Consider the following 26,669-nt stretch of genomic DNA (forward strand, 5'->3'; position numbering starts at 1 on the left):
GTTGTTCACACGCAGCATGATTGTGATTAGTTTTTTGTAAGGCCTGTGTTTCTCTGTGTGACAGTTCCGTTTTGGAGGGGACGGAGAGAAGGGACCCGTGGTGTCTGCTCAGGAGGCCCAAGCCCAGGCCATCCTCTCCCAGGCTAGAGTGAGTACACCAGGGCCGTAATTGGCCAAAGAGGGCCGAATGCCATGGCTGCAGCAGGTGGCCAAAGCAGGCCTAACAGTACACCAGGGCTGAAGTGGGCCAAAGGAGGCCAAGCGGCTCCAGTGTAGCCTTTGAGGGGGTAAAACTGGCGCAGCTATCTCTCTTGAAATTAAAATATTTTTTTATTAAAAAGAGAACCTCATTGGCATTTCAGCTATCTTGCTCGTTATAAGTGTGTGTCTTCTCACAGCTGTGGTTCATGGTAAGGGGGGAGTGGAGTGGTGGGGGGCCCTGAGAGAGGTGCTGAGCAGGCCACAGGCAGGACCACAGCCTGTTTGGACAGATGCAGGAGGCATTTAAAAATACTACAGGAGTTCATGACCCACGGGTGGGCCATCCCAACAGACCAACAGGTGACTGAGGAAAGAGAGAGAGAGAAAGAAAGGATTGGGTCTTGTACAAGTGTAGGCCATTGCGTCATCATGTTTCACTTACGGTAAACCTATGACACCACAGAGGAAGAGTAGTAGTGGGCTATAAGAGAGTGTTTGAGTTAGGTTGTTAGGATGTCTGTGGGGCGCTGTGGCATATATAGGGTGTCTCGTTCTGACTGGTGATTTGTCATCCCTTCCCTTCTCCACCCCCCTCCACCCTCCCGCCATCTACCCCACAGCTCGCCATGAGAGGTCCCTCAGGTCCAATGGGTCTCACAGGAAGATCCGGTCCAGTGGTAATTTTCAGTTCTTCCACCCGTCATAACACACACAGCCAAACACGTCCCTCTTGCTAAGTCTTTCCACCTCATGTAAGGAATGGTGAACACAGGTCATCGACTGCCCTGTCAGAAACCTACCAAGTATTATGTTACAATTCACCGCTATTTTTCATCCTTCCTATGAGCTATTAACCAGCTATATAGGTCCCTGAGTGGAGATGAAACATGAACCAGATTAGAGGGTTGAAGCTTCTTTTTATAATTCTAGTGCATTTCCCTTTGTGTTCATTTGATAGGTCTACCTTAGGTTTTCCCCTTTAAAACCACAAAGTTCATAATAGTTCTTAAAACTTGGCTGTAATTATTAAATCACTAGTTGGGAATGTTTCAGTCGTGGAGACCGGTAAGGTGCTTCAAAAGTTCTACCTAGCCCTGCAATAGAACCCCACCATTTTAGACTTAAGTATATGCCCCAAAAATACTCAATTTCCCCAAAAGGAAATTCACATATATTCTATATATATTTTTTTTGTCATACACATTCATCTCTGTTGAATAATACATGTTTGGTGCTGACTAGATAGCTGACACATGGAGATGTTCAAGATGTAACCTGATTTAAGATACTCACACATTTAGTCATCCTATCTAAATCCTTTTAAAAACAGATGAAGATGAAGAGTTATTACTTTGCCTGGAATATAATTCTATACAATGGTTTTGTAACATTGTTTTGATAAACTTTTCTTTTTTTCTTCAATACATGTCAATGAATCTGTTCAAACAACACAAGAGGCATCAACTAACAGCTAAATGTCGCCATCTGCTGTTTCCTTGTGTGAAACACATATTCACCTTACTGGCTGTGTGGAGTTATGATCAAGCCATAAGACTGACTTAAGGTTTGTGTCCATGTTTCTCACTGGTCCATCTCTATCTCAGGGTGTTCCTGGTTCTGCTGGACTTAAAGGTGACAGTGGAGATCCTGGTCCTCAGGTGAGAGGATAAACATATACCTGTAGACTACCCATACCTCACTACAGTTACCTATACCTCACTACAGTTACCCATACCTCACTACAGTTACCCATACCTCACTACAGTTACCCATACCTCACTACAGTTACCAGTACCTCACTACAGTTACCAGTACCTCACTACAGTTACCAGTACCTCACTACAGTTACCAGTACCTCTCTACATTTACCAATACCTCACTACAGTTACCAGTACCTCACTACAGTTACCAGTACCTCTCTACATTTACCAATACCTCACTACAGTTACCCATACCTCACTACAGTTACCCATACCTCACTACAGTTACCAGTACCTCACTACAGTTACCAGTACCTCACTACAGTTACCAGTACCTCTCTACATTTACCAATACCTCACTACAGTTACCAGTACCTCTCTACATTTACCAATACCTCACTACAGTTACCTATACCTCACTACAGTTACCCATACCTCACTACAGTTACCAGTACCTCACTACAGTTACCCATACCTCACTACAGTTACCCATACCTCACTACAGTTACCAGTACCTCACTAAAGTTACCCATGCCTCACTACAGTTACCCATACCTCACTACAGTTACCCATACCTCACTACAGTTACTAATACCTCACTACAGTTACCCATACCTCACTACAGTTACCAATACCTCAATACAGTTACCCATACCTCACCACAGTTACCAATACCTCTTTACAATTACCTATACCTCACATCAGTTACCGATACCTCACTACAGCTACCCAAACCTCACTACAGTTACCCAAACCTCACTAGAGTTACCATTACCTCACCCCAGTTACCAGTACCTCACTACAGTTACCAATACCTCACTACAGTTACCAGTACCTCACTACAGTTACCAATACCTCACTACAGTTACCAGTACCTCACTACAGTTACCAGTACCTCTCTACATTTACCAATACCTCACTACAGTTACCAGTACCTCTCTACATTTACCAATACCTCACTACAGTTACCAGTACCTCACTACAGTTACCAGTACCTCACTACAGTTGTCAGTACCTCACTACATTTACCAATACCTCACTACATCACTTGTTATTCACAGGGCCCCAGGGGAGTCCAAGGGTCTGCAGGACAAATAGGCAAATCTGGCAAGAGGGTAAGTGAACTGAGTGACCCTCATCTAGCGCTTGTGTGTGTGTGTGTGTGTGTGTGTGTGTGTGTGTGTGTGTGTGTGTGTGTGTGTGTGTGTGCCGTGTGAGATCTGAGAGGTTTATCCTAATGAATCAAAAACAGATGTCTGATATGTGCTAAAATCCAGTTAGAATGACCAAAAAAGACAACCTGGCAGTGGACACATAATTGTCTGTAGCTGTATTTCCAGGTAGATGTCATGGCCTGATTGGTCTTGATGCTACCATGTTCAGCCTATCTCTTTCTCTCTCTCTCTCTCTCTTGTAGGGTCGTGGCGGAGCCGATGGGGCCCGAGGAATGCCTGGAGAGTCAGGCTCTAAGGTACACGAGGACCTCTGTCTACTAGTCACTTTTCCCTAGTCACTTGTCTCTGTCAAGTGTGACTGCTCTGTTTTGATCACAATATTGTGTTGTAAACCTATGCAGGATGATGTCTGTGTCGTCTTTGGACTCGGTGGTCATTGTCACATTGTTTCTCCACAGGGTGACAGAGGCTTTGATGGCCTTCCCGGTCTGCCTGGTGAGAAGGGACACAGGGTGAGTATAGTAACGTCACCACAAAGTCACAAGCTCCTGCATGTTCACCTCTTCCTTAATGGGAATACAGATGTAGGATCTTGATTTGATCACCCTGGTACAAGACAACTAAAACTGTATTTGAGGTTTAAAAAGGCTTTTGAAGTTTGACATTTTCCGAAAAAATGTATCACCCCCTACAAAAATGTCCATGAATTATAATCCACATAACAATGAAAATGTATTTTTCCTGCTGTAGCAAACTGGCTTTAAATGAAGATCCTACATCTGTACCTTAGGCAGTTGAGAGCCTGCATACTATCTCAGGGAAATGACCCATGAAGCAGACATCAAATGATCAGGATCTCCCTGTTCTCTCCCTCTACAAAACATGACTTTCAGTACCTTTACTGGTTCACTTCGATTGAGGGTCTGATTTGAAGTCACCTTCGCTCTTCAACCCGTCCGTCCACCCGCTTGAACAAATAGTGAAAGAGAGAGAATATGGGTCGTGGTATGGCCAACGACACAGTATGTTCCAAAAACACGGGTCTTTTACGTCTAGTATTATCACTCATTCCAGAGGATCTGAGGTAAATTACAGTGAGATTTAGTACAGCAGGTGATCAAGGGGATACATACTGATTGACTATCATTGAACAATAGACTAGTGTTGGTCTGAGAAACAAATGGCCTTGGACGTTTATAGGCTTATGGGTAAAAACACTGTTGCCCTATTTGATAAAACCAAATTGGCTTAAAACAAAATGCCAACGCTATTAGACTCTGAACAGGGGATTTTGGAAATACCAGGGTTTTTTGGAAGTTATAAAACGTCTTTGACATTTTTGGCGACGTTAGCTTGTGGGTGTTACTACTGAATAATCTGTCTTGAGTTTTTGTGTGTGCGATATTGTACAATCAGCTAAGTCCTTCATTCAGGAAATGAAATGCTGAATGATATATATTTATTGTATTATTGTAGAGCTAATCTGAATGGCTTTGAAGTGGTCATTTAAAAATCACTAAATAAAGTTAGCATTATTTAGACTTTAGTCGGACCAATAGCTTGGACACATTGATCCTCTTATATCGATCTCTTCCATAGAGTTACTCACCAGACACATAGCCAGGCAGCATGTTGAAGATCTCGGTCATGCTACAATGATACACGTGCATATACAGAACTCCCAGTGCCAGTCCTGTTCTGTACTGTCTGCTTGAAGGGCACTTAGAAGAGGCAAGCCACACAAGTCCCCCACCAGGCTAAATAGGAGCTTGGGCTGCAGAGAGGTAGAGAAACAGAGAGAAGGGACAGAGACAAAGACAGATATTAGGAGGCCTCAGATATTTCCAGCCTGGGCGTGCGGTTCCTAATCCTGGCCTGGGTAACATCAAGGTAACAACAGAGTCAGTCAGCCAGTCAGCCAGTCAGCCAGTCAGCCAGCCAGCCAGCCAGCACAGCCAGCCAGTCTGAAGTAAATAAGAGGTTGTGAGCGGCTTCAAGTCTACAGCTGGCCTGGCCCAATCCTCTTTAATAATAATAATAGCACACATCTCTCTCTCTCTCTCTCTCTCTCTCTCTCTCTCTCTCTCTCTCTCTCTCTTTCTCCCACTCTATACCCCCCTCTCTCCCATAGGGGGAGACAGGACCACTGGGACCACCTGGAGCCCCTGGAGAGGATGGACAGAGAGTGAGTATCCTCTCCCCCTTCATCATCCTCCCACTCCTCTTCTTCATTTACATCCCTCCGTCCTTACTATGTAAACAAACTGTTTTTCCTCTCTGTGCAGGGCGAGGATGGAGAGATCGGGCCAAGGGGATTGGCTGGAGAGAGTGTAAGAAAGCGTCCACTGAATTGCTATTAGGTTTGATAAATAGGACCCTACAGTGTAACAACGGTATTGGAGTAATACAAGTATTCAACCACCCTGTTATGACCTACTATCTCCTCTGGTTGACAGCTCGACTACTTCTGTATCAGTTATTTCATGTATGAATCATATTAGTCCGTTAGGGTGCAGTGTTTTCTTAATGGGGCATTTGTTCCACAGATGACTTAAACATTGTTTTCTGTGACCCAGAGACAGTAGAGAAAGCGAGACATCCCACCCCCTCATTTTTTCTGATGAGGGGGCTCTGGTCTACTTATTGGGTGCCCCAGACTGAGACGTCTCAAACGCAAATGTTATCTGGTCTAGGCGGGGTGGAACTAGTGAGGCAAGTGGAGAAGGGACAATAGGTAGACCATAGGCAGCGGTTCTCTATCTCACTGGAGCATTCCAGATACAGTATAATGAAGGAACTGTGAGCTCACGGGGGAAAGCAGGCTCAGGTGAAAGAGGGAATGCCCCCAGACAGGAACATTGAATATTTTTTACAAGGGTAAATGGCTTGAGTGAACTATTTTCATTTATTCCACCATCTTTGTGTGATCCTGAAACTCTTTTCTTTTCTCTCTCTCTCTCTCTCTCTCTCTCTCTCTCTCTCTCTCTCTCTCTCTCTCTGTCTCTAGGGTCCTAGAGGTCTGCTTGGGCCCCGCGGTCCACCCGGTCCCACTGGACAGCCTGTAAGTAGTACTTAACACATACTTTCCTATGATAGAGTTATCACTGTGGTACCTCCTATATGTCACAACACTGAATAAGAAGTTCCTACTCATCTGAATGTTTGTGTTCCCACAGGGTGTAGCTGGAGTGGACGGGCCACACGGTCCCAAAGGAAACATGGTATGAACACTCATAACGTTATCTCACACAGATGCTAAACTAAAACACCCACTCTGATGGAACCAGAAGTGGTTTATATAGTGTTTGTATAAGCCTGACCAATACGTTATTTGTCACCAGAGAGGAGTGTAGTCTACTACAGTGTGTCAGTGTTTAGATAGGTTGTTTGGGCTAGGTTCTAACGCTATTTTAACCTTCCAAATGACTGCCCGCTGGGGCCTCTCCCTGAGGCACATCGGAGTAGGGTGATATTGCCCCTAAGCACTGATCTAGGTCAGTTTTGCAAGCTAACCTTCTAATGGCTAATGCTAGGATTTGGGAAAGGTACTTCAACAACAGCAATCCTACAGTTCAGAGTAGTAATCGACTGCACGTTAGTTGTTTGTTTGGTCCAGAAATCAGTGTATACAACAGTTCAACTATGTCTCTACTATTTAAACCAGATGCACTTTGTGGCTTCGGCTGATGTAAACCGGGCTTTATAAATCAATTTGATTGATTGATTGATTTTTCTTCGGTCCCAAACGTATTGAGAGTAGACCCTCAAATATCTCCTCAAACGTCTCCATCTTCTTAGTAAAATATACAAATATACTTCAAATCAAATTGTTTTTTGTCACACGCACCGAATACAACAGGTGTAGGTAGACCTTAAGTGTTAAATAAAAAATGTAGAAGCAAGAAATAAAAATAAAAGGAACAAATAATTTAAGAGCAGCAGTAAAATAACAGTATATGGCGAGGCCATATACAAGGTGTACAGATACAGAGTCAATGTGCATGGGCACCGGTTCCTTCACATAAGGACTGCTGTGCCCTGCTCTGCTCTTAGCTCATTGTCATGTTAGATTGATCGTATCTGTCTGTCTTTGTTTAGGGACCTCAAGGAGAGCCAGGACCTCCGGGTCAGCAGGGGATCCCAGGGACACAAGTGAGTATCCCAGATTTGGCAGACATTACAGACATTACAGACATTACAGACATGATAATATCCCAGACATTACAGACATTACAGACATGATAATATCCCAGACATTACAGACATTACAGACATGATAATATCCCAGACATTACAGACATTACAGACATGATAATATCCCAGACATTACAGACATGATAATATCCCAGACATTACAGACATGATAGTATCCCAGACATTACAGACATGATAGTATCCCAGACATGACAGACATTACAGACATGATAGTATCCCAGACATGACAGACATTACAGACATGATAGTATCCCAGACATTACAGACATTACAGACATGATAATATCCCAGACATTACAGACATTACAGACATGATAATATCCCAGACATTACAGACATTACAGACATGATAATATCTCAGACATTACAGACATGATAATATCCCAGACATTACAGACATGATAATATCCCAGACATTACAGACATTACAGACATGATAATATCCCAGACATTACAGACATTACAGACATGATAGTATCCCAGACATTACAGACATGATAATATCCCAGACATTAAAGACATTACAGACATGATAATATCCCAGACATTACAGACATGATAATATCCCAGACATTATAGACATGATAATATCCCAGACATTGCAGACATTACAGACATGATAATATCCCAGACATTACAGACATGATAATATCCCAGACATTAAAGACATTACAGACAGGATAATATCCCAGACATTACAGACATTACAGACATGATAATATCCCAGACATTACAGACATGATAATATCCCAGACATTAAAGACATTACAGACAGGATAATATCCCAGACATTACAGACATGATAGTATCCCAGACATGACAGACATTACAGACATGATAGTATCCCAGACATGACAGACATTACAGACATGATAGTATCCCAGACATTACAGACATTACAGACATGATAATATCCCAGACATTACAGACATTACAGACATGATAATATCCCAGACATTACAGACATTACAGACATGATAATATCTCAGACATTACAGACATGATAATATCCCAGACATTACAGACATGATAATATCCCAGACATTACAGACATTACAGACATGATAATATCCCAGACATTACAGACATTACAGACATGATAGTATCCCAGACATTACAGACATGATAATATCCCAGACATTAAAGACATTACAGACATGATAATATCCCAGACATTACAGACATGATAATATCCCAGACATTATAGACATGATAATATCCCAGACATTGCAGACATTACAGACATGATAATATCCCAGACATTACAGACATGATAATATCCCAGACATTAAAGACATTACAGACAGGATAATATCCCAGACATTACAGACATTACAGACATGATAATATCCCAGACATTACAGACATGATAATATCCCAGACATTAAAGACATTACAGACAGGATAATATCCCAGACATTACAGACATGGTAATATCCCAGACATTACAGACATTACAGACATGATAATATCCCAGACATTACAGACATTACAGACATGATAGTATCCCAGATATTACAGACATTACAGACACGATAATATCCCAGATATTACAGACATGATAATATCCCATACATTACAGACATTACAGACATGATAATATCCCAGACATTACAGACATAATAGTATCCCAGACATTACAGACATTACAGACATGATTATATCCCAGACATTAAAGACATGATAGTATCCCAGATATTACAGACATTACAGACATTACAGACATGATAGTATCCCAGACATTACAGGCGTTACAGACATGATAGTATCCCAGATATTACAGACATTACAGACATGATAATATCCCATACATTACAGACATGATAATATCCCAGACATGACAGACATTACAGACATGATAGTATCCCAGATATTACAGACATTACAGACATGATAGTATACCAGATACTACAGACATTACAGACATTACAGACATCATAGTATCCCAGATATTACAGACAGTACAGACATTACAGACACAATATTATCCCAGACATTACAGACATTACAGACATGATAATAGCCCAGACATTACAGACATTACAGACATGATAGTATCCCAGACATTACAGACATTACAGACATGATAGTATCCCAGACATTACAGACATGATAATATCCCAGATATTACAGACATTACAGACATGATAGTATCTCAGACATTACAGACATTACAGACATGATAGTATCTCAGATATTACAGACATTACAGACATTACAGACATGTTAGTATCCCAGACATTACAGACATGACAGTATCCCAGACATTACAGACATGATAGTATCCCAGACATTACAGACATGATAGTATCCCAGACATTACAGACATAATAGTATCCCAGACATTACAGACATGATAGTATCCCAGACATTACAGACATAATAGTATCCCAGACATTACAGACATGATTATATCCCAGACATTACAGACATGATAGTATCCCAGACATTACAGACATGATTATATCCCAGACATTACAGACATGATTATATCCCAGACATTACAGACATGATAGTATCCCAGACATGACAGGCATTACAGACATGATTATATCCCAGACATTACAGACATGATAATATCCCAGACATTACAGACATGATAGTATCCCAGACATGACAGACATTACAGACATGATAGTATCCCAGACATGACAGACATTACAGATATGATAGTATCCCAGACATGACAGACAATACAGACATGATAGACTCCCAGATATTACAGACATTACAGACATGATAGTATCCCAGACATGACAGACATTACAGACATGAATATATCCCAGATATGACAGACATTACAGGCATGATAGTATCCCAGACATTACAGACATTACAGACATGATATTATCCCAGACATTACAGACATGATAGTATCCCAGACATTACAGACATTACAGACATGATAGTATCCCAGATATTACAGACATTACAGACATTACAGACATGATAGTATCCCAGACATTACAGGCATGATAATATCCCAGACATTACAGACATTACAGACATGATATTATCCCAGCCATTACAGACACTACAGACATGATAATATCCCAGATATTACAGGCATTACACACATTACAGACATGATAGTATCCCAGACATTACAGACATTACAGACATGATAGTATCCCAGATTTTACAGACATTACAGACATTATAGTATCTCAGAAATTACAGACATTACAGACATGTTAGTATCCCAGCTATTACAGACATTACAGACATGATAGTATCCCAGATATTACAGACATGATAGTAGCCCAGATATTACAAACATGATAGTATCCCAGATATTACAGACATTACACACATTACAGACATGATAGTATCCCAGACATTACAGACATTACAGACATGATAGTATCCCAGATTTTACAGACATTACAGACATGATAGTATCTCAGATATTACAGACATTACAGACATGTTAGTGTCCCAGCTATTACAGACATTACAGACATGATAGTATCCCAGATATTACAGGCATGATAGTATCCCAGACATTACAGACATTACAGGCATGATAGTATCCCAGACATTACAGACATAATAGTATCCCAGTCATTACAGACATGATAGTATCCCAGACATTACAGACATGATAGTATTACAGACATTACAGACATGATAGTATCCCAGACATTACAGACATAATAGTATCCCAGACATTACAGACATGATTATATCCCAGACATTACAGACATGATAATATCCCAGACATTACAGACATGATAATATTTCAGACATTACAGACATGATTATATCCCAGACATTACAGACATGATAGTATCCCAGACATGACAGACATTACAGACATGATAGTATCCCAGACATTACAGACATGATAGTATCCCAGACACGACAGACATTACAGACATGATAGTATCCCAGACACGACAGACATTACAGACATGGTAGTATCCCAGACACGACAGACATTACAGACATGATAGTATCCCAGACATGCCAGACATCCTAGACAGTAACACAGACATTGTCACATTCAATATCACAGACATCCCAGACCATACATACAATAGTGTCACGGACATTACAGACAATAGTGTCACAGACATTAAAAGACAATATCACGGTCTTCACAGACCAAATATATGCATATAAACATACAAATGTAAAAAATAAAAAGGGTTGATGTTGCTATTGACTCTCAGTACCCACATTAATCATTCGTTTTTATATGTGTGTGTAATGTCTAAAAAATGGTTGGATTTTTTTGTTAGATAATATTCTCAAGGTAATGGGGTTTTAAATCAGGAGCTTACGGAAATATACTGCTTTCTGATGATTATTTACATCACATTTTGGGATTAGTTGAATTCTGCCTCTATCCTCTTCTGTTTCCCCCCTCCTCTCCTCCCTTCCTCTAGCCATCCCCACTTCCTCTCCCCCTCTCTCTCCCTGGAGGTAAAGAGAGCACACACAGAGAGATTTTCTTGGAATATTTTCCTGGGTTTTCTGGGGGGGGGGGGGGGGGGGGGGGGGGGGGGTTGAGGGAAGCTGTGAAAGCATCTCATTCATGTCTGTGGAATGCCTGCAGAGAGAGACACACCTGTAGGAGCAAGCTCCCCGAGCTGCAGCACAGCCTCAGATTACTCTCTCTGCCACACACAAACACACACACACACATTCACACTCACGTGGGCACAAATACACACACACACACGTGCACGCACACGCTCAAGAATGAATACAGTCTCACCATTCTTGCCCTTGCATGTCCGTTAGCACCTTCTGCTGAGTCCCCAATCCCCCTCCATGACCCCAGCTAGCCTGTGTGTGTGTGTGTGTGTGTGTGTGTGTGTGTGTGTGTCGCTGCAATGGCAACAAATTCTGAAACTGTCGGTCTGCTTCTGTCCTGCAGGGTCTTCCTGGTCCTCAAGGTCCCATCGGACCGCCTGGTGAAAAAGTAAGTTGAAGCGCTGCTCTTCACTCCTCTGTCAACAGAATTGACCTGAAAGGGTCACACAAAGTCTAAAAGTGTGTGATCTGTTGGATGTAAACGTTGTGTGCTTATTTACCATAGTCCTGCACTGAAGAGTTTTCAATGCACTGAATGTAAGCCCCTTTATACAGGTGTCTACACAAAACGTCAAAGATTGCACCTAGTAGCTGATCTGTCACAGATCCAAATTATTTTCAGATGCGTGTTGTGTTTCTCAGAGGTGAACTGACTATGTCCCGGAGGTCGTTATAAAGTGTTGTTTTGACCTTTGACCCATGCTGTGTTTTTCTCTCCTTCTGTCTCTGTTTACAGGGACCTCAGGGCAGGTCGGGGTTGGCTGGTTTACCCGGGTCAGATGGACCTCCTGTACGTGCTATTCTGTCATTCTGTTTACACCTCTCGCTGAGTCTCACACTCCTTCCCTCCTGTCAGACTATTCACTCGTCCATTGCCCTCAGACAAGCCACAAGTACCTGTGACAGGCAACACACCGTTGAGAAGCAGTATAACTCGGCGAGATGTATATTGTGATGGTGGAATGAAATGTTGACTGCCATCGTTTGCTTTAACATAGCAGCCCACAAGTACCACTACACATCTGTATACAGTAGAGGAAGATACCACACACTGTAGTATATACAGTAGGATTAGCTTGCCCCAGGGACCTTGTACATTTACATTGACATGTGAGTTATTCAGCAGATGCTCTTATCCAGAGCGACTTACACTTAGTCATTAAAGGGAGATTTATGATGACCGCGATAATTAGTTTGCTAGCAAACTAGATTTGGTTGAACGATCTCATATGCTGTCACACAAAATGAGGAAGTGAAGCAAAATGTAGCGTGCCCCACACATCTCTCCCTTCCACGACAACTACCATCCGTTAAGCCACAACACTGACCAATTGTCCTGTCGGTTGCTCTCCCCCAACTTCATGTGATATGATGTATTCTATTGACTTGAACATTAGAGAGGGCTGCAGCTTCCACATAAATATATAAAAACATGGAATGAATGGAGAATAACACCAGATTATACACCTGGCTCGCCCCTCACACAAAAAAAGTTCCCGAGTTAATATCAGGCAAGTCAGAATGCATTTTGTTTCACGGCCTGTACTAGTATCTCCCTCTCCCTCAGTGGTCTGTTAGCCTGGCTCTATCTGCTGCAGTGTGTACCAGGGAGAGGCTGGGAAGCTGAGAGGGAGGCAGCCTGAAGCCGACCGATTTACAGCCTCCTTCACTCCGACGTGTTTAATTAGTGCCAGGTGTGCAAGTAAAAAAGTCTGGCTGGTGTAAAGTAAGCAGTCAGTCAGTCAGACAGTAAGACTGAGCCTAGACCTAATCTCTGTCAAAGCTTCCGTCACTCATCAGTTTACACATCCGCCGCGACCAGACGGGCAGGCCGCTGTCGTACACTAACACTGAGGCCTTCTAGAACTTTCTGATGCACCGAGCTATTCCATAGAATCAAACCAGAACTTTTTTTGATGTGTGTGTGTTGCATAAACTCAAACTCTGGTGTTCATTGCTTGAGTGAGAGCTACCAACTTAGAGGGCGCATCCATACGAGATTGAAGTACTGTATCTAAGTCATTTGTGTTCGTTCTTCTCTTACAGGGTCATCCTGGTAAAGAGGGCCCACCTGGTGAGAAGGGAGCTTTAGTAAGTACAATTAACATTTACATTTTAGTAGCATATGGTTGATTGACTGATTGATCGGTCGTTCGATTAGCTGATTGATTGATATGTTCTTTTTTGAATATGAAACAAAAAAAGAGTAGTTGAAATAGTTTATGCCATGTCCCGTGTTGAGAGACTAATGGATAAATTGTTCTCTCTGTCTTTGTCCTCCTCCAGGGCCAGTCAGGTCCCCAGGGTCCTATTGGTTATCCTGGTCCTCGTGGTGTCAAGGTACGGTGGTGGAACTCACCAAGGTGACGTTCAGAAACTTCCTCATGGTGGTACAGTTTGTGTTGGGTTGGTAACTGTGGTCTGTTTCCTGTCTGTCTACTAGGGTGCTGATGGTGTTCGTGGACTGAAGGGTGGAAAGGGAGAGAAGGTAAAGCTTCGCCTAATCATCATTTGATGCTTCATATCGTTGCTGCCATTGTGTGTTATTATTTTTGTTGACCTTTATTTAACTAGGCAAGAACAAATTCATATTTTCGATGACAGCCTAGGAACAGTGGGATAACTGCCTTGTTCAGGGGCAGAACGACAGGTTTTTATCTTGTCAGCTCGGGGATTCGATCTTGCCCCTTTGTTGATACTAGTCCAACGCTCTAACCACTAGGCTACCTGCCGCCCCAAAGAAGCCCATGTTGTGATAACTAGGACTTTCCATCCGTCCAATGAGTTAAACTCAAAGTTCTGTCACAATGTTCAGTCACAAAGTCCTTATGCGGTCCAAAATGTCCACACTACCGCAATCTATATTATACTAATTCAAGACCAAGAGCATGACACAGATCTAATATTAATGTTGTTTTTACATCAGTAACACCATGGATGTCAGTGTTATTACTGAATAATTTATGTTTAAGTTTTATGTTAATTTATGTTAAAGTTAGGGTTTTAATGTAATCCCAAAACCTTGAGGAAGGAAGGTATTGTTTGTTCTGAATAGAAAATGAATGCCCCCCCCCCATCCAAGAGGTGAGGGCTTGTCGTGAAACGTGCATGGTTTCACTGCTCTGGGTGCAGGGTAGACACACACACACACACACACACACACACACACACACACACACACACACACACACACACACACACACTGCATTATGTATTAGGATGAGAAAAGACACAGACAAGTGACAGACTGCACACAGGGTCTCAGGGAGCTACAGAGAAAAATAGACAGTGAGAGACAAAGAACACAGAGTGAAAGATGAGAGAGACTGAGAAAGCTTTTCTTATTCTCTTGTTAACTATTTCATGGCTGCCATGAATTGATACAATAAGAATTTGATCCAGGGCGAAACTTTTACAGCGTGTGCAGGGAGTTAACAAGTGTACATTGTACTGCAGCCAGACATTGCCTGAAGTAGCCTACACTATACTTCAACAACACGTATTTTGCAGCATCATATATTCTCCACTTACATGTGTGAGTGATAGATATTTCTACTGTGTGTTTGCTCGTCCACAATGCTTTTGTAATGCATTAGCTCCCTATAGGACCATTATAATAAAAGAGAAGTGTTCCTTGCGCTCCAATTACCATGACCCTGTAGTATGCCTACTTACTTGATTGTGTTCTTGGTATTTCTTATTTTTGTCTTTGTTCTACCTTGTTATTTTGTTGTATTACATTGTTATTGATGACTACATTGTTGGGGTTAGAGCTATGCTTGTGCATTTGACATTAAAACCTGAATCTGAAACTTGAAACAATGCACATGCAGTAAGATTCTCCTCTTTGGCCACCAGATGGCAGTAGTCGGCTCTGCATACAGAGAGGCTGCACATGTGAAGCAGATGAGGTTCTCTATTTTATAGCCTATGGAAAGATATAGGCCGTATCCATTTAGATTGGCTATTTTCAATTAAAACAACAAGTGTTTAAAAATAAATATGTGTCCACGGATACTCTACCATTGAAATAATTTGAATTGAATAATGCAGGTACAAGCTCAAGGCATACTGAATCCCACTGATCTCTTACACACGGTGAAAAACAACAGCAACATTCAGTTTCCTACAAATCAACTTAACCCAAGTAACCCTGTTCATATTTTTCTCTCTTATTTTAGGGTGAGGACGGTTTCCCTGGGTTCAAGGGAGACATGGGTCTCAAAGGTGACAGGGTGAGTTGACGACTCATATGCCTAGATACTTATTCACCCATAATTGTATGTGTATGGTACACTATACACCATAGACCACAGTGATGGTACAATACCTTACCTGGTGTCTGTTGGTTTTGTTCAGGGTGAGCTCGGTGTGCTTGGGCCCCGCGGGGAGGACGGACCTGAGGGCCCCAAGGGCCGAGCAGGGCCCAACGGAGAGTCTGGCCCCATGGGTGCTGCTGGAGAGAAGGTAACATCTTCATTCACACCTTCTCTTTGTCTTGTAAGGTCAAGCTGTTGTTAACAGCATATCCCTCTTTAGACTGTAAGATGAATCTGTTGTTAGTAGCATATCCCTGAAGCCTGTGGAAATACTTGAATTCATTTTGAGCTAGTACAACTGTGTACCAATACATTGTGCTCATTCAGCGAGACTTTTCTGTTGTCTTCAGGGAAAACTGGGTGTTCCAGGATTACCCGGCTACCCAGGAAGACAAGGTCCAAAGGTACGTAAACAGTCACCACGGTGATGCCTGTGAGGACTTCTCTGTGTGGGGACAACGTAAATGAACAACATCCACCAGTATCCGGCACATGACCCACCACACGGTTAGGAAGGAGTAACCTGATGTTAAGCAGACATAGCTGTTTACTAAACAACATCCAGGGACATTTTTACCAGAGTTGGCTCGTTGACAGATCTGTCTTTCAATAGGTAATGATGATCCAAGATGGAGGTACTCTAGATACTGCTTTCACACAGGATTCATATTAGAAACAGACACTAAGAAGCCATGTTGTGTCCTCAGAGACCTAGAAGATGGGTAATGTCCCTCTTGTAACCCTGAGACTTACAGTTATGTACAACAGGGGATACATGTCCTTCTTCTAATTCCTTACCCATCACATCCAGCAATCTGCTGTTCAGTAATCCACCGTAATATGGATTAAAAGATTACTAACATTATGCTGGAAGATTATGTGGCTTTCTGTGAGATGGTATCTAATAGACTGTAGGGCTAATTTATGCCTGAGAGCTGCCAAAAGTAGTATTTTTATAAAGTGAACTGTTGAAGCGATGCCATGGGCGCCTGAAAGCACGGCCACTGAGTTTAGAGATATGGCAGTTATACGGTGAGAGGTTGGTAGTCCGTCAAACTCTGAACGTTTGGCCCCTTTCTATTTCCATTGCATTATGTTGAGCTTCAGATCGCATCATGACTCTGTGAAACGGGGCCTAGAAAACAGTAGAGCTGCAGCTTTGAAATGGGAGAGTAAACCATTGTGTTGATGTCATGTTTGAATACTTTTACGAATACCAGGACTGAAGTACAAGGGTAAGATGATGTTGAATCCCACATACACAACAAAACGCCATGATTAGAAACCAGACTGTCTTCACGTTAAGTGATTGTCTGTTTTTGAACTTGTTGTCTACCCAAGTCATTGGTTTTCTTTTGTTGTTGTTTGGTGTCTGGTCTATGTTCCCCCTCCTCTGATCTGTTAAATTAGATGTTTTCACAAAGGATCTTTACAAAGCCATCATGATTTTTGAAGTCTTCGCAGACAAAGGAAGTGTGTGTGTGTGTGTGTGCGTGCATGCATGCGTGTGTCTTGTCACATTGTCGTATAATATTTCCCGTTCTCCAAATGCGCCGTGTTTTTAGCGTATAATTCTGAGAGCGATGAGCTTGTGATTGTTGAGCTGAGGAGTAGTCTCTCCTCTGTGTCGTCTGTTTTCCCCACGGCACGGTGCTGGGTACAGAGTCAGGGTCTGATGCAGCTCTCTGTCTCTCACAAAATAATGGTGGTTGACAGTCAACAACAACAAGCGAAAGGAAAACCTTCTCAAACCATTACTTATTAACATGGATATCCTGATTCCTCTCCTTCCTGCCTTGTTGATCCGCAGGGTTCCAGCGGCTTCCCGGGCTTCCCAGGGGCCAACGGAGAGAAAGGAGCCAGGGTAAGATAAATAGTCCCGTCCCTGTTTCTGTATGGAACGCACACACACTGCATCATAACACTACACAAAGGACATTGATTCCCATTACAAAAGCATTTGCGTGATGAGTTTGCATGAAATACAACCTCCAAGAATCAATGTGGAAGAGAACAAAAAGATGCTGAAACTATTGTTTGTTCTCAGTGATTCCCATTCCCTTCGCAGCCTTGAATAGAACTTTATGTTCACCTAGAGTTTTTTTTTACACAGACCTGGAGAGTAACTTTGAAAACAACTTACTGAGGAAGTTTAGGAAGGATTGACCTTGAGTTGGTTTCTGTTGAAATAAATGTCTTCTTCTCTGTTCTTCAAAAGGGCGTGGCGGGCAAACCCGGTCCAAGGGGGCAAAGAGGTCCAACGGTATGTTCTCCTCCATTTTACCACGTTAAGAACGAATCAATGATTTATTTACTTCATGAATAAATACATTTGTATTTGTGTGTCTTAATTGTTGCCACACGTATGAGACTGCGGTACTGTACTGGACTGGACTGTGTAGTCTTACCTGATCTTGGATCAGTCTGTGTTCTGAGCTGTGTGTCTGTCATCTCCGGTCTCCTAGGGTCCACGAGGGGGTCGGGGTGCTAGAGGTCCTACAGGCAAGCCAGGCCCTAAGGTAACTACCCTCTCCATCTTTTCTTATTTCCCCTTTTATTTCACCTTAGCAGGGAGTCCCATTGAGACCAATGTCCCTTTCCCTGCAAATACACACATTACACATACCACATAATGTAAATATGCAAGATTTACAAAACAACACACTCAAGAAAAACAATCACATTCCTCAGCAAAGAGGTCTCAAAGACATGTCCCACTTGACAACTCATAGAAAGACCTTACACCATAGGGGTAATGACATTGGTCATCCACGTGTAGCTGTGTAACTGCTAATACCTCTATGCATGATGTGTGACCACTGTGTTGTCTTGTAGCAGTAGAACATCTGATGCTGATTTTCTGTCTGTTGTGTTTTGCAGGGCACGGCGGGCAATGATGGTCCACCTGGCCCGCCTGGCGAAAGAGTAAGTCCCATCAGCCACTGCTTCCGAGGGGGGGGGTTATGAGGCTGACCCATGGATAATGAAATGGGAAATGGCTTGGAGTAAGAAGCAGTTAAGCAGTTAACAACGACTGCCTGTCTGACATAGTGGTGGGGTTGGAGTAAAGAGTGGGAGCCCTGACCTGGACTGGTGGTGATTACCACAGGAGGAAAGGAAGCATTTATTGATTAATGATCGCTAGGTGGTCACTGTTGGAGGCATGGGCCAATCTGGGTACCCTTTTTTTTCGTGGTTTTGCTATAGTTGTTCCATATCTCTATCCCTCTCTCTCTCTATTTATCTACATATCTGTCCCTCTCTCGCCACTCACGGCCAGCCACACCCAACCAGCCACACCCAACCACACCAAGCCATGCCCAGCCACTCCCGACCACACCAAAGCACACCAAGCCATGCCCACTCAGCCACATCAGGCAGCGTGTATCGTCTCTGAGGCTAACAGAACTTATGGTTGTCGCACAGAATTTCTGCCCCACTACAATGGGAGTGTCTCATTTCGGAGACTCAAAGACTGTCTTCACTCTTCCATTGTCTGATTACCACTCTGTTTATTCCAGGGACCTCAAGGACCCCAGGGCCCCGTCGGGTTCTCAGGACCAAAGGGCCCCCCTGTAAGTATCCTCTCACCAGTACCATAGTCATATTTCTGAGGTAACCCTCTCCTGCAGTCAAGCTGCCTCATACGCGGAATGTTATTTTGATTTTTTTTATAATTTCATAATTAATACACTTTTTTTTTAATTAAACGTAGAAAATCCAGTGTTTGTACAGTATGTCAAACAGGTTTGTTATATTTCAGTCTTCTGTGATGTATATAAAGTGTAATATTGGGATGCACACTCAACACTTAATATATTTCAACTCTGACATGGTACATGTGTCTTGTTTTTTTTAAGCCCATAACCATGTGTGTGAGGTCTATACTTTAGCTTCAAGGTAGATTTGTTTAAGACTGACAATAATCACTCTGTATGACTCTGATTTAGCCCACTGCAGTAATTAAAGGAAAGCAATTTGGAATGCAATAGTGTGGACTATGTATTTGGCTGTATCACTGATTGGGTGTAGTAATCATTACTGTTATTGAAGCAGAACCCTGTTTTTCAACATCCTATTGCCAGACGACAAGTGTTCATTTCCTCCTATTGATTAGAGTTTGATTTAACCTTTGCCAATAGTTCTGTTTCTTCTTTGCAGGCCATTACTTTGTAGGACGGCTAGTGTCTTATTATAGTCTAAAAAGACTTCCACTCTGATATATTCCCATGTATTTGTCATTGAACAATAAAACAGGGTACTTTTGGTCAATCCACCACAATTACTATGAGACTCTACCGTTAGATGTGTGCAAGGTTTCCCCCTCGTTCATGTAGTTGTCATTGATAGAGTCCACGTTCTCTGTGTCATTCCCAGGGACCACCTGGAAAGGATGGGCTGCCCGGCCACCCTGGTCAGCGAGGAGAGACGGTGAGTGTTCCTGACCGCGCACCTCGTTAGAGCTGTCACACACCTGGGCACACCGGGCCAGTCGGCTTGGACAGGTAATTCCTGCCAGGTGTGGAAACATAGGACTGCCCCTGCTCTCTCGGGGTGGGAAACACTCCGACTAGTCTAATTTTTCACACCTGGACGGATTTGTCTCCTCAAGTCTGCATGCTTTTATAGCACCAAGAAGCCCGGTTGTTGGACAGCTCACTCTTGTCTTAGACACACAGACAGGCCTTCTTCTCTGGTTTGCCTGATATAATTAGTGAGAGAGATTGAGAGAGTCTCTCTGTCTCTCTGCCTGTCTCTCTCTCTCTCTCTCTCTGTCTCTCTGTCTCTCTCTCTCTCTCTCTCTCTCTCTCTCTCTCTCTATCTCTCTCTTTCTCTCTCTCTCTCTCTCTCTCTCTCTCTCTCTCTCTCCCTCTCTTTGTCTCTGCCTCTCTCTCTGTCTTTCTTTGTCTCTGTCTCTCTGTCTCTCACTTTCTCTCTGTACCTCTCCCTGTCTCTCTCTGGGCCAGCGCCTTCAGTAGGATGTCTTTATGTAATGTTGAAGAGAGAGACAGACATACTGTATCTGATGGAGCGAAACACATCCTGAGCTCAGAGACTAGACTACCCCTGAGTCCCTGACACACACTCAGACACAAGGCTGTCTAAATGCAGCCAGAGGGTCTAGTCTGTCTATCTTCCCAGGTCGTTGGGGGGGAAATGGTAAATACCGCCAGACAGCCAGTCTATCTGATCACTCATCTGTGTTCCAGGCCTTAAATGGACTAAGTTACAGTTGAATAGACTGAATCTGTATTTTAACAAACATTAGATAATATCAGCATGGAACACAGGAAGGAATTACCCTAACATGATAAACCCAGCAGGAATAATGCATTAAGCCTCATCTCTCTGCATATCCCACCATTTTTAGTGAGTTTATTCAGCAAGCTTTGCATTCATCCCCCCTCAATCCGATTATCCTCACAGGGCACTAAAAGATGCTAAAAGCTCCGCGGAACAGGGAGCATCCCCGATCGTTCAAGTTTTCTTCTCCATTTGTTCCCCCCCTAAGTGACACATTAGCTGGGGGACTGCCCCCCCCCCCCCCCCCCCCCCCCCCCCCTCTGGCTCCTCTTGAAATGACATCGATAAGCATCTTCATTAAGATGTTTACACCACAGGCTGGGGGAGCGGCCGATAGCAGAATTGATCATAGTAATAAAATGTTCTAGGCCCTAGGCAGTGGGCACGGATCCATCCACGCAGCATAGCAGAGTCTGACGAAGCGTTCAATGCATATAAAGATCTCTTATTCAGGCCAGGTTGTAAAAAAGCTGTCTGAATCTTTTCCAAACATTACCCAATCATGAATCACTCTGCCACAAGATAATGAGTCCATGAGAAGTCATCAAACATTTGACTTTTGAATGAGCTACAGCTGAAAAGGTTTGGCACAAAAAAAGTATCCTAACAATAGCATACCACTGGCTAGACTACAGCACGTTTCCATTCCCAGAACAAGTGTAGCTACTCCAATATGCATTAAAAGTGACATGACTGGCTTCAGATATCTGTGATTCTTTGTTGCATTTTTGTGTGGCGTAATCAATGAGTCCCTTCCTCCCTTTTATGTTTGATGTCTGTATGTTGTTTCATGTAGCTCTATGGTCATTGCATCTGCTTTTACAGTGTCCACTCAGTCAGTCTGTGATGTCGGGAGTTGGCATCACAGGCATGAATGCAACAACAGATGCATTCATGTAGAACTTGCTTCATTCGAGGGAAATCAATGAAGTTTTTCGCACCATCTATCATCTGATCGGAATGAAAAAGACAGCTGATGGATTTCACACCTGACTCCGTTACTGTGCTTGATGTCTGACCAATTAGCATCAAGTCCACTTCAGTTATTGAGATCATAGTTTAAGATCTATCTCCTTTTTGGAGACTCAGATGAAATCCTTACTGTGACAGGGAGTTGGTGATCTCATTGGTATTGTCCTGTATCTTGAGAATAATACTATCTTAGCCGGTTTCCTAGACACAGATTTAGCCTAGTTCTGGACTAATAAACATGCTCGATGGAGAATCTCTATTGAAATAGCTTTTTAGTCCAGGATTAGGTTTATTATGTGTAGCTGCTTCCTGGTGTCTGTGCTTTTCTTCTCTTCTGCCACCTAACCTTGTTATTGCAGCAATGATCCCTGGGTGAAAGGTCATCACCATTGACCTTTGACCTTGTGGTCATGTGATACTTTATCTTGCCACTTGGTGGCGAGGTGGTAAGTAAGTGGAATAAATCTCTATGATAAACATCTACTACTTCATGTAGCATTTATTTACATGGCCATCTAAAGTTACATCCTAAACATGAGAACATGGAAATAAACAAATACAAAACAATAAACAAATGGAGCACAACATAAACTATATCATTGTATATTTCCATAATCCATGGGTTCTCATGTACCATGCACACAGTAATGAACCAGTCGAATGCAACCATAGAGTGCCTCTGTCGATTGGGATACTGACAACACTGACTCCACTATGTCCATCGACTCAAATAATGATTTGTGGAAGGATGACATCAATAGCAAGATTGGAGGACGTGATTACATTGATTGAGATCCAGTTGGTTTGGAAGACTTTTCAATGTGATTTATATGTTGTTTCGTGTCCACAGGGATTCCAAGGAAAGACAGGTCCACCCGGCCCAGGGGGTGTCGTTGGTCCTCAGGTAAGAAACTATCATGGAACTAAATGTACGAAGAACATTTGGAGATCCTATGGTTCAAACATCCTTAGACATTAAACATCTCATCTCATCCACTCCCAAATGTGATACAGTATCTTAGTAGTCTGTGAAATAATTGAATTATCCAAGGATCTGTAATGGTTGAGTTTGTCTCTTGCAGAGTTTGCCTCATGCCTCTACCCATAAGCCCACAACATGTTTTTTTTCGTCAATTCCTAACAGGGTCCCACAGGAGAGACCGGTCCCATCGGTGAGAGAGGCCACCCTGGACCCCCAGGTCCACCCGGAGAGCAGGGTCTTCCCGGCTCTGCTGGCAAAGAGGGAGCCAAGGTAAGCGACCCTAAAGACCCACCTCACTGGAGTAAACTCATAACTCGACAGCCCAACAGTGCTCTGACCAGCACATATTTAACATGTTTTCCTGGACCCAGATTATGCCTAGCCCTGGACTAAAACATGCTCAATGAAGAATCTCCACTGAACACATTTTTTTGGTCCAGGATGTATATGGGAAAGTACTGTTTTGTCAAGCACCTGGCGAAGTCAGCAGAGGGTTGTGGAGGGGTTGAATTCCCATGCATCCCAATGTGTCCACTAAGGATCTAAACAGGAGTCATATTGGGAGAGGGATGGGCTTATTCAAAAGAGAGCCTTAACTCCCAGGGTACATCCCAAATGGCACACTTTTCCCTATGTACTGTGAACTAATTTTGATCAGGGCTTCAGAAAAGAGTAGTGCACTAGAAAGGGAATAGGAATGCACCCCAAGACAGTCCCACGGCCACCCAGCCAGCCCCTCTGTCTCCTTCTTTCATTTAACCTCCTCCCCCGAAGGAGACAGTTTAATCAACTCCATCGGCTAACTCCAACCCTCCTGCCACTCAGGCTCTATAGCTTCCCAGCACCACCAAGTCCGACGCATCAGTAATACTGCTGGGACACTCCAGAGGGTGGGAGGGCTTGGGAGGCAGAGGGCTTGGCAGAGGAGGTCAAATCCTCTTAAACCTTAGCGAGCCACCTCTCTCTCTCTCCTCTCTCTCTCTCTCTCTCTCTCTCTCTCTCTCTCTCTCTCTCTCCTCTCTCTCTCTCTCTCTCTCTCTCTGTTGGCTGCGTTTGTTTTTGTTTATGTTTACTGTCCCTCAGCTTGTTGTCCTCTAGGGCTGCGTTATTGTAGCTCTCGGCTGATTGTTTTGAATCAGTTGTGCGTTTGAAGGGATGCAGAATGGGGCGACCATTATTCAGGAGACCTGAGCTTTTTGATGTGCATAGCGTAGTTCATTATCAGAACAAGAGGAAGGTGCTGCGCTAACTAATGCATCAGCTCAAAATACAGACTTAAAACAGCGTTTGAAGTACGGTAATGACGGCAATCCAGAAAAGTCCTTCTGTCATCCTGATGTCAAAGGGAAACTTCAGAATACAACGTTTAGTTTGAGCCTGACTCTTCTTTCGCCGGATAACATTAGCTACAGCATGGGAGTGAAATGAACAGGGTAGAAATGAGATGACAAAGAGGGAAGTTGAGGGTAGCCTATAACATGGTGCAGCTGGATACTTCTCACTCTGTCCTCTGCTGTGTGTCTGTAGGGAGACCCCGGTCCCCAAGGAGCCTCAGGTAAAGATGGTCCCGCTGGTCTACGAGGATTCCCAGGAGAGAGAGGTCTTCCCGGCGCGTCGGTAGGAAACACATCAGCTGCAACACGCCTCTATCCGTTACAGGTTCCCTCTGTATTCACTGACAGAGAATGACGGACCACGCCCCTCTCCACCCACCACCCCTGACAATGAAACCAGCGCCTATACACTACAGGGGGGCGTCACCCGGCCACCACTGCAGGGAAACTCAAAGAGACGTGTTGCAAATGAACAGATCCACATCCCCCTGAATAGGCCTCACACCAACCGAGCACTCAGTTTTAACCTCTGCTAAAGAGGCAGAGGAGAGATGAAGTTTACTTGAGCTCTGGGTCACTTTACAAAACCCCTGATTCAACCCAAAGGCGCCGACGCACCCAGCTACTGGGAGCGTTTTCTTCCGCAACCACATTTGGTGGGAGAGTTATTTGTTTTGTTGTATGCATTATTTACTAAATGAATTACTAAAGCGGGAGCGTTAGCGATTAGGCTGGGGGAATGAAAGGCGGCATAGGGCCATTGTTCCTGACTAAGTCAAGGTCAGTCTCAGCAGGCAAGCAGCTACCCCTGATTGTTTTCTAGTGGTGTAATTTACTCTCTCACAGCAACACCCCAAGACTCATTACTAATACCACCATGTGTGCTGCAGGGCTGTTAGGGAGCCAGTCACATACACACACACACACTGGAGTGTACACACACATACACACACACACACACACACACACACACACACACACACACACACACACACACACACACACACACACACACAAACACACACACACACACACTGGAGTGTACACACACATACACACACACACACACACACACACACACACACACACACTGGAGTGTATACACACACACACACACACACACACACACACTGGAGTGTACACACACATACACGCACACACAGATGTTTATTTCAGCAGTTATGTTTTACTGCGCTTTTGATGGGAAAGTGCCTGAGGGGGAAATATGGCTTAATAAATACCCACCTTTTCTCCCATTCAGATCAATGGTGACTGACTCCCCAAGGTGTCACTTCACAGTATCCCTCCAATCTCTGTCTGGGACAGGAGTAATACCATTCAAAACTGACAGACTGACAGACTGACTGACTGGCAGACTGATAGACTGACGGGCTTATGGGGATCTCAAACACTATCTTTCAGACTGTGTGTTTCTTTTGACACATCTCTCTAACCATCCATCTCTCTTCTTCATCTTCCTTCCAGGGTCCAGCTGGTTTGAAGGGAGGAGAAGGACCTCAGGGTCCCTCTGGCCCCGTGGTAAGTATCTCCCTGTCACCTACCATCACCTACCTGCCTGTCTGTTGTTATTGTGAAGGGGATGTTGTTCAAATTCCAGGGGGTCTTCAGATAACAGGGTTATTGAGGGGGATATTTCCCCTACCACGTCAATGATAGAACTGCAACACAGTGTGTTAGCTTAGCTGTTCTTATCACTCTTATATCGGAGGTAGAGATCAGTCTAGGATCAATATTCAGCTTGTCGCACAACAGGATGCATTGCAGATGCTTGATCCTATCTAGGCTTTTCTATAATGCAGCGTTCTATATGATCCTGCAATAATGACTCCCAACACTAGATGGCAGTTTGATTCCTTTGAAGAACAGACGACAGGATCCCACACATTTCCAATGATAACTTTGAG

General features: G+C 43.3%; 1 protein-coding gene across 7 annotated transcripts in view; it reads left to right on the forward strand.

Moving 5' to 3' along the window:
* col11a1a (collagen, type XI, alpha 1a) overlaps positions 1–26,669 on the forward strand; it is an 88,659-nt gene that overhangs the window by 39,926 nt on the left and 22,064 nt on the right. For all 7 annotated transcript variants that reach the window (XM_036935177.1, XM_036935175.1, XM_036935180.1 and 4 more), the window contains 29 exons: positions 65–148; positions 822–878; positions 1,806–1,859; positions 2,963–3,016; positions 3,319–3,372; positions 3,535–3,588; positions 5,208–5,261; positions 5,362–5,406; positions 6,084–6,137; positions 6,253–6,297; positions 7,175–7,228; positions 12,177–12,221; positions 12,570–12,623; positions 13,880–13,924; positions 14,120–14,173; positions 14,277–14,321; positions 16,015–16,068; positions 16,193–16,300; positions 16,503–16,556; positions 17,963–18,016; positions 18,371–18,415; positions 18,618–18,671; positions 19,033–19,077; positions 19,674–19,727; positions 20,530–20,583; positions 23,279–23,332; positions 23,573–23,680; positions 24,938–25,027; positions 26,230–26,283. In XM_036935177.1, coding sequence (XP_036791072.1) covers positions 65–148; positions 822–878; positions 1,806–1,859; positions 2,963–3,016; positions 3,319–3,372; positions 3,535–3,588; positions 5,208–5,261; positions 5,362–5,406; positions 6,084–6,137; positions 6,253–6,297; positions 7,175–7,228; positions 12,177–12,221; positions 12,570–12,623; positions 13,880–13,924; positions 14,120–14,173; positions 14,277–14,321; positions 16,015–16,068; positions 16,193–16,300; positions 16,503–16,556; positions 17,963–18,016; positions 18,371–18,415; positions 18,618–18,671; positions 19,033–19,077; positions 19,674–19,727; positions 20,530–20,583; positions 23,279–23,332; positions 23,573–23,680; positions 24,938–25,027; positions 26,230–26,283 — 1,680 coding nt within the window. The remainder of the gene's footprint in view (positions 1–64; positions 149–821; positions 879–1,805; positions 1,860–2,962; positions 3,017–3,318; positions 3,373–3,534; positions 3,589–5,207; positions 5,262–5,361; positions 5,407–6,083; positions 6,138–6,252; positions 6,298–7,174; positions 7,229–12,176; positions 12,222–12,569; positions 12,624–13,879; positions 13,925–14,119; positions 14,174–14,276; positions 14,322–16,014; positions 16,069–16,192; positions 16,301–16,502; positions 16,557–17,962; positions 18,017–18,370; positions 18,416–18,617; positions 18,672–19,032; positions 19,078–19,673; positions 19,728–20,529; positions 20,584–23,278; positions 23,333–23,572; positions 23,681–24,937; positions 25,028–26,229; positions 26,284–26,669) is intronic.

The sequence above is a fragment of the Oncorhynchus mykiss genome, chromosome 11, assembly GCF_013265735.2.
Source record: "Oncorhynchus mykiss isolate Arlee chromosome 11, USDA_OmykA_1.1, whole genome shotgun sequence".
Classification (NCBI taxonomy): Eukaryota; Metazoa; Chordata; class Actinopteri; order Salmoniformes; family Salmonidae; genus Oncorhynchus; species Oncorhynchus mykiss.